The 8,587-nt window shown below is 62.5% G+C and overlaps 1 protein-coding gene across 1 annotated transcript; it reads right to left on the reverse strand.

Moving 5' to 3' along the window:
* Nucleotides 1-1,070: 1,070 nt before the first annotated feature.
* On the reverse strand, nt 1,071-8,587 carry LOC113983735. The gene is made up of 19 exons (XM_039380544.1): nt 8,287-8,587; nt 7,730-7,809; nt 7,412-7,537; nt 7,187-7,266; nt 6,949-7,069; nt 6,546-6,635; nt 6,037-6,141; nt 5,657-5,822; nt 5,097-5,191; nt 4,493-4,642; nt 4,144-4,298; nt 3,648-3,783; nt 3,429-3,563; nt 3,046-3,222; nt 2,625-2,780; nt 2,096-2,197; nt 1,721-1,823; nt 1,364-1,423; nt 1,071-1,277 (listed from the first exon to the last, which is right to left on the reverse strand). Exons 1-19 carry the CDS (start codon nt 8,414-8,416, stop codon nt 1,141-1,143), a joined length of 2,304 nt encoding a protein of 767 aa, XP_039236478.1. The 5' UTR covers nt 8,417-8,587; the 3' UTR covers nt 1,071-1,140.

Consider the following 8,587-nt stretch of genomic DNA (forward strand, 5'->3'; position numbering starts at 1 on the left):
GGCAGGGCACATCTCCAGGATGAAGGACCAACCACCCCCTCCCTAAGATCCTGCTCTATGGTGAACTTGCCACTGGCTGCCGCAAGAGAGGAGCTCCAAAGAGAAGATACAAGGACTCCCTGAAACAACATCTCAGCCTTGGCCATATTGATCACCATAACTGGTCTACTCTGACCTCCAGTCGGGAGGCCTGGAGACACACCATCTATAACGCTGCTGATGCTTTTGAGAACGCATGCAGGATCACTCTTGAGGAGAAAAGACAATGCAGAAAGAATCATGCCTTGCAGAATATACCACCTAAGGAGTCTTTCTGCTGTGCCTTTTGCAACAGAACATGTCTATCTCATACTGGCCTTTTCAGCCACCAACGCTCTTGCAACAAACGTGGGTAGTGCCCTCCCCAAATCTTCGTTTGCGAAGCCCAGCCATGATGAGTGTTCTTACTGGATGTAACTGTGATATATGTACACCTATATTTTTGCTCTAGCTCTGCTATTTGGTTTTTTTTTTTCTCTCTGGGAAGTAAGCTTTTTCCCTGGGTCTCGGGGTCTTGGCGGGAAGCCAGGTCCAAACCAACACATGGCTGCAGCACAGGGCTTGCTGCCGTGCCACCTCCTGGGGTGCTGGGCCTGGGAGGACACAGGGGTCACAGAGTGGGGCACCGTGTGGGGACACAGGGATAACTGTGGCTGCCCAGGCTGGTGAAGAGAAGGTTTTGGGGTGACCTTTCAGCCCCTTCCAGTGCCTAAAAGAGGCTCCAAGGGAGCTGGAGAGGGATTTTGGACGAGGGCCTGGAGTGACAGGACAAGGGGGAATAGCTTCACACCGGCAGAGGGCAGGGTGACATTGGCAGTGGCCCTGAAATGGGGTGAGAAGGCTCAGGCAGCAGCTTGTCCTTTAGCCAAGGCGGCTTCTCCCAGGGAAAGCCCCAGCCAGGGCTCAGCTTGTCCCACAAGCCTGGGGCCAGGGGTGCTGAGGGGGGAGCGTCCCGCTGCCTGCGGGACAGCCCAGGAAGGACACGGTCGGCTCGGCACACTCAGCACCACACAGCTGAAGGACACCAGGGCTTTGGGCACGTTGTTGCAGCTTTATTCAGCCCCAGTCCTTTAGCCAAGGCAAGCTGCACCTCTGCCGGGCTCACGGCCAGCAGCAGCGCAGTGCTCGCAGGAGGCCTCTTGGTCTTTGCTGCACGCAAGGACTCCTCAGAATGGAGGTTGTCCGAGCTGCCAGGGAGCTGACAGAGATGTCCCAGTCATTCTCCAAGGGCTGAAGTGCTGTGAGGGAAAGAAACAGAGCCCAGATAAAAACCCCCGTCTGCAGAGAGCCTCTGGATTCCCGACAGACCACGCTCCCCACTCACCACTCAGGATGTCAGCCTGACTGTCTGTGGTCTGCTCCCTCAGGCGCCGTGTGATGAGTCCTGGGCACAGAGCTCCATTAGCCCCTGCTCCCCAGCCTGCTCCCAGCAGCAGGGCCCCCAGTCCTACCCTCCTCCCCCTCAGCAGGGCTGAGCCCAGGAGCCCCCAGAAGCTCAGGGCAGTGGGACTGAGCAAGGCGGCCACCAAGCCCCGCTGCGTGGGCAGGGCTGGCAGAGGGAGGCAAGGCCCTGCCCGGGGTGGCCGGGGCTGGGGCAGCCCCAGGACTGCCCCTCGTTGCTGGGGCAGCAGTGGCACAGGGGCCAGGCTGCCCCAGAGGCACTGCAGGGGCTGGCACTCACCGATGAACCTGACGGCCGCCAGGCGCACGTTGGCCTGAGGGTCCTGCAGGTAGGGCAGGCTCTGGTGGATGAAGTCTTCAGCCCTGCTCCTGCTCTTCTGCAGCTGCAGAGAGAACAAGGCATGTCTCTCCAGGGCTGTCACTGGGGCAGTTGGCTGGAGCAGTGCCTCCCGCCAGCACCCCCTGGGACGGAGAGGCCTCCCCTCCTGCTGGCTACAGGGAAGGGACAGGGGCCTGCAGAAGAGCCCCTGGGGCTCTGTTCTTGAGGGCAGCAACAGGGATGCAGCTCCAGGCTCTGCCCAGCTGCAGAGCCCCCAGCCCAGACATGGGATGGGAGCAGCCCTCCCCCAGCCCGGGCCCCTCAGCTTGTCCTTACCAAGCACGCTCCAAGCTCCCACAGCCGCTCTCTCTGCAGCAGGTGCTTGAGCGTCTTCCACTTCAGCAGCTCTGCAGCAGCAAGAAGGGCTTCCCTGGAGGCCTGCAGGACAGCATGAGCTGAGAGATGGCCCGGGGGCCTGGGCAAGGAGACATTCCTGGGGGATCCTGCCTTTAGGAAGCTGGGACATGCCCTAGCCCAAATGTCTGGGAGCCTTTTGGGAACAGCCCTGGGGGACAGGCATGGAGGCTCAAAGGCCTGGCCTTTGACACAGCCTGTGGGGATGCCCCTGCTCAGGCCGTGGTGGTCACGGGCTGCTGCCAAGCCCTGCAGGAGCAGGCAGGGCAGGTGTTGCACAGGGCCGTGCCAGCTTCTCTGCCCCTGCTGTCGCTGGCTCCGCACGGACCTTCCCACGGGCTGTGCTGGGGGAGCGCTGCCCGCTGCCAGCAGCCCCTGCCCCGATGCCCAGGAGCCCTGGGGGTGTCAGCCCAGCCCTCTGTGTGTCAGGGCTCAGCCTTCAGCGCTGTACCTTGGCCACGCTGGGGACCTGGTCGCTCATGCGGAAGAGGAGAGGCACCAGTGCCCGCCACACCTCCTTCCTCATCCTCTTCTCATCCCTGCCGACCACCAACTGCAGCAGCTCTGCGAGCATGCGGATGGACAGCTCTCGCAGCTCGCTGCACTCCTGGCAGGAAGCAGGAAAAGGGAGCTTTGCAAACAGCAGCTCCCTGCCCACAGTGCAGAGGGCCGTGATCATGGCTGCGGGGAGGGCAGCGGCTCCAGCCTCACATCCCAGAAGAAGCAGCACTGGGCTGCACGGCCCAGAAGCCATCCCAGGAGAGCCCAGGGGAGTGGAGCTGGCTCCAAGTGCTGCTCGCAGGGCTGGGCTGCAGGGCAGCTGTCATTGCCCAGCGCCCATCTGAGGGGCTCAGGCTCCACATCAGCCTTACCGAGTCAAAGAGGGGCAGGAGCCTCCCCACAAGCTGCACAGCGATGAAGCTGGCCTTGCTCTTCTTCAGCTGACGCAGAACGTTTCGCAAGGCCAGCAGGATCTTCATCTTGGCATCTTCGCTGCCAACTTGCAGGATCTTCATCATGCCCGGCAGGAAGAGTTCAATGTTTCTGGCCTGTAGAGAGAAGAGAATGTCCATTGGGTGAAGAGGGCCGTGCCTGAAAAGCTCCTCAGGCAGCCACCCCAGGCCCACCATGGCAGGGAGGGCGTTTGGAGCAGTCACCCCACGTTCTGAGTCCCAGGCCAGGCCAAGCCACTGCTTTCCACACAGCCCCAGCCCCCGTTTGCCGACAGGGCTGCCCCTGACACCGCCCTGCTCACCATCTCGGCTCTCTGCGACAGCCCGACGAGCCCTTCCAGCAGCAGCCCGGCCGTCCTCACATTTGGACAGCCCTGATGGCTCTCGACGTCGGGCTCGTCAGCCAGCTCCTCCCACTCAGCCTTCCTGGAGGATGACTGCAGGAGCAAACAGAGCCGTGAGGGGCCGGCAGAGCCTGCAGGGCTGGCGGGAGGGGACCAGGGCCTTTAGTGGTCACTCACAGCCATGGGCTGGGTGCGGGGGCCTTCTGCGGAGCAGCGGAAGCACTGTCTGTGCAGCAGGTTGGCAAAGTCCTCCAAGATCTTGGCCAGTGTCTCTGGCATGGAGGACATCAGCTCCCACAGCTCCGGCGCAGTGCTGGAAGGCAGAGAAGGCAGAGCACTGTCAGCAGGGCTGCCTCAGCCACAGTGCTGTGGCCTGGAGCAGCCCCCCAGAACCTGCCCCTTGGAGCCCTGGCCGCGCGTCCCCGGGGGCCCTGCCCGCGCGGGCAGGATGGGGCTGAGGGCGTGTTCCCCGTGGGGCTGGAGCACCGTGCTGGCTCTGGGCTGGCTGGGCCAGCTTTGGCTGCTGTGAAGCAGGGCTGGAAAGCGTGGGGGGGTGGAGGGCCTGACTCTGCAGGCTGTCCCGCAGCATTCCTTGGCTCTGGCAGCCAGAGAGTCTTGGGGTCCCTCTCCCCACAGGGAACAAGCCCACCCTCAAGGCCGTCAGGGCCAGTACCTGTCTCCTTGAAGAGCCGCCTTGCACAGGAGGATGACCACTGTGGTGGGGTACAGGTTGGTCATCAGGCGAAGGAGTGACTCCGCTCTCTCCCACGCTGCCTGTGTGCTGCAGTATGGCAGGCTCTCAAGGATGCTGCTGACTATCTTGGGCGCCTGCAGGGGATACAGGTGAGGATGGCACTGCCCCCGGAGTGCAGCCATGTGCTCAGTTGCCCTTCCCATTCCTCTCTGCTGCCTTGAGGTGGCTTGGGGGGCCCGAGTCACGTGTGCTTGGGAGGGAGGGATGCAGGGAGGAACAAGGCCCCAGAGGGCTGAAGGGCACGACAATGCAGCCACAGGCCACTTACGTCCGTCAGCCAGACGTCCGGGTCCTCCAAGGCCACATCCAGCAGGCTGCTGGGCACCTGCTGGTCGAGGATGTTGGCATCTCCCAACGCCTCGATGGCCACGAGGATGACATCCGTCCTCTCGTGGGACTGCAGGTATTTTCCAAAGGCCTATGGCAGCAAGGAAGGAAGAGATGTCACGCTGAGAGCCCTGATGGTGCTGCTTGGCTGAGCAGATCGAGGGGCCCTGGCCGGACGTGCCCACCACTGCTGACAGCAGTGCCCACAGCAAAGCTGGCAGCAGTGCCTGCAGTCCCTGCATGGCAGAAGATGAGCAGAGAGGGTCCTCCTGCTGGGGGAGGAGGGCTCATGGGCACAGGCTGCTGGCCCCACCGAGAACCAGGGACTTGCTGGTGGCCAGGAGCACTGGAGCTCCTGCTGGGGCTGAAGCTGCTGCTGGGCCACTGGAGTGCAGCCCTCGTGCTGTCCCTGCTCAAGGACGGCGGGAACCCTCTCCCCAGGTAGCTGAGGGCACGCCAGCCCCACTGCTGCGGGGTCCTTTGGCTCACACCAGTGCCCTGCTGGTGCCACGGACAGGAGTCCCAGCAAGGGCGCAGCTCCTTACCTTGGCACAGTCCCTGGCGCTCAGAGAACACAGCGCGGAGGTGGTCACGGCTTCCCAGTGGACTTGGTCTGCTCTGTCCTTTAGCCTGGATTCGACTAAACACCAGGGCAAACACACAAGAGTCAGGAAGGCAGAGCAGCTTTGCCAGCAAGCTCACCAAACCTCCCTGGCATCTGCTGGCAAGGGGGCAGGACAGGAGCAGTCCAGGATTTCAGGAGGGCATCAGGAACAGCTTCTTGCTACAGGCACTGGAGGGACCAGCCAGGGTGGGGGATCTGCTCTTCCCCACCAGGGAAGACGTGGCTTTGGGACAGGGAAGTCTAGAGGGGCTTTGGCTGTGGGGCCCACAAACCAGTGGGCTGCAAGATCCTGAAAGGAAGGGGAGGAAGGAGAGCAGCAGCAAACAGATCCTGGCCTTGAGCAGAGCACTCAGCCTCTGCAGCAAAGTGGCAAGTGGGAAGCTCTGGGAAGCAGCTGGGAGGGGCAAAGGAGGTCAGGAAGCAGATCTATCAGGAGACAGAGCAGATGAAGCCCACCACTGCTCTGCCTTTTTTACTTACAGATGAACTCAGCCAGGGCAAAAAGAGCATGGAAAGCTGCACAGCTTGTCTGTTCCTCGGAGAACCGGAAAAGGATGAGACGCCCCAGCAGCTTTCCTAGGAGTGGGAGCTGGATCTCCCCAGAGCAGACAGGTCCAGCAGTGCCTCTTCCGACGTTGGCATGGGCCTGGATGAGGGAGGCATGAGCAGAAGGGCTGAGGGCACAAAGGTGGTGCCAAAGCCCCCCACCGAGAGTCTGCCCAGGGCTGGATTCCTGGAGAGACCAGGCTTTGCAGAGCCCTGCGTCCCCGTCTCTCAGAGCAGCCATGTGGGCAGCAGCCCTGGCATGGAGAGCAGCAGGGATGGGGGCATGGCCTGGCTGGAGGGGGCCTGGTCCTTACCTGCAGAGTGGAATAGTCGGACAGCACACGGGTCAGCACATCGATCCTTGCCATGGCCCTCTCCCTCACAGCCTCTCTCTCGCATCTGGTAAAGTCCAGCAGCAGCTGGGACAAGAGAAGCAGCGGGTGAGCCCTGGGAGCAGACTCCAACACCAGCAGCACAGCTCCACTGCTGGGCCGTGCTCGCCCCATCCCTCAAGGGTTCCTCTCCCCTCCAGCAAAGCCTGCAGTGGGGTGTCTGCCCCTGGATTCCCGCCCAGGTCAGGCACACAGGCCCAGAGCCAACCTCATGGCCAGGCAGGAGGGCAGGTGCCACCCTCTGCAGCCCCTGTGCTCCACAAGAGCCTGGGGCCTGCCCCGGCTTCCCCACAGGAGGTGGGCACCCTCCCCGCAGGGCACTCTGCCTGTTCAGCACTGCTCTGGGCACCACTCAGCCAGCAGTGGGCAAACCCTCCCCTCCAGGCTGAGGAACAGCTCTGGGACTCCCCCCCTTTTGGCTTGTGCCAGACCTCCAAGATGCCCTGCAGCTCCTCGCTGACTCGAGAGGCAGGAAAGCTGAGCACCACTGTCCTCAGCATGCTGTCCATGGAGTTCAGGGTCTGCAAGGAACACAGAGAGCAGTGGCAGTCATTCTACTGTTCTTCCCAGCCCCAGGAGAGCCATCTGAACCCCCTATGCCACAGGAGGAGGAGGAGGATGCCCACACTTCCCTGGAGAGACATGGACATAGACAGTCTTAGAGGGCAGAGCAGCCTGTGGCACGGGATGCGGCCAGGCCCATGGGAAAAGGACAGAGGCATGAGGGTGGGAAAGACCCTGCCCTGCCTGGGATCCCTGCTCCTGTGGCACCATGGGGTAGCCAGGGAGAAGGTCAGAGGGGCTAGAGGCCTCTGGAGCTTAGCCAGCACTTACCTTGATATAGAGGGCAAGGTCTGCTTTTGGCATTCCCTTCTCTGCAGGCAGCCAGAAGACACTTGAGAAACACGCGCGGAGGAGGCTTTTGGCTTTGCCCTCCAGTGCTGTGTCCACCAAGCTGCAGGGAGAGGGCAGGACACTGGTTGCACACGGGTGCTGGGAGCAGCCCCTCGATGACTCATGTGGGTGGCATCGGACCTCTGGGCCAGGGGGCCCATGACGGATGGGCAGGTACCTCAATTTCTCCAGAGCCAGCATGGAAAGATGCCGAAGGTCTGTGCACAGGTGGTCCCTTGGCTCTTCTTCCAGCAGCGCCTGCAGAGCACAACCAGGATGGCACCTGCTGGCAGCTGCCAGCACCCAGGGCCTCCAGTCCCTGACCCGCCCAAGCGCTGTCCACACAGGCTGCCTGTGCCAGGGGGCTTTGCTCCCTTCGCCACATTGCCCAGAGTGCCCTCACCTTGATGTTCTCTGCCAGCTGGTACATGTCACAGAACAGATCCAGGCCCTGGGTCAGGCCGTGCTTCAAGGCGCTTCGGCACAGCACGGAGATGCTCTGAAGAAATGTGGCCTTGTCTCTCTCCTCCTGCCAGCCGGGGGACAGAGACACAAACACGGATTGTGAGTGGGCGGACACAGCCAGCGGGACCGCAGCACTGGGGGTGCAGTGCCCTGCAGGAGAAGCAGCCCTGCCCTGCCAGCACCCCTCCAGCAGCCGGGCAGCACAGCCCCTGCCAGCAGACAGCAGCACAGCCCCCCTCCAGCTGGCCCCAGTTACCTTGTTGGGGCTGGTGACAAAGGCCAGGATGGAATCAACAGCTTCCTGCTCCTCCTTGTAGATGGGCAACCAGCTGGTATCTAAGGGGGGAAAGAGCAGGGAGAGCTGCAGAGGGTCCAGCGAGAGGAGGGGGCAGAGGATATCTGGCCTCAACCCAGCTCTCTGCCCACTGCCTTGGCACGGCCTTCCCTTGCAGCTCCTGGCTGGAGGGTGCCCGGCAGAGGAGCTGCCATGCCTGGGAAAGCCCCAGTGCCCCGGGCTGAGGAAGGCAATGGCAGACAGGCAGGAAAGGCCCAGGCTCCCACAGCACGGCTGCCTCCTGCCAGCCCAGCTGGCCCTCGCTGCCCACAGCCCAGAGCCCCTCTGCCCTGTCCTTCTTTGGGAGAGGCTGTGCTGGGGCCACGCTCCAGCCCTGAGCAGTCCCAGCTTTCAGGCAACATCATGGCTGACCCCCGGGACCCCCGTTGTCAGCTGGCCAGGAAAGTGGGATCCTGGTGTGCTACAGGGTGTGCTGGTGGGCCCCAGCCCTGCCCAGCCCCACAGGGCCCCTCACTCACCGAGCTTGAGGGGCTGCATGGTGGTCACCTCGTAGGAGGATGGAAGCTGCAGACCTGGAGAGCGGCTCTCCTGGGAAGAGCTGTCTTCCATCCAGGCCTGCCTGGGGCAGGCAGGGGGTCTCCTCTCCATCCTGTGAATCAAAGAACACAGGGGAGCCTGCCTACGGAGGGTGTCCGAATGGTGGAGTCGAACACCCTCGGGAAAAATGCCGCGGCCAAATCGCCTCAGGCAAAGTGCCTCAGGCAAAAGGCCTCAGCAAAAGGCCTCAGCCAAAAGGCCAAGGCAAAGTGCCTCAGGCAA

The sequence above is a fragment of the Pipra filicauda genome, unplaced genomic scaffold (genome assembly GCF_003945595.2).
Source record: "Pipra filicauda isolate LSUMZ 115617 unplaced genomic scaffold, ASM394559v2 scaffold1083_size30564_pilon, whole genome shotgun sequence".
NCBI lineage: Eukaryota > Metazoa > Chordata > Aves > Passeriformes > Pipridae > Pipra > Pipra filicauda.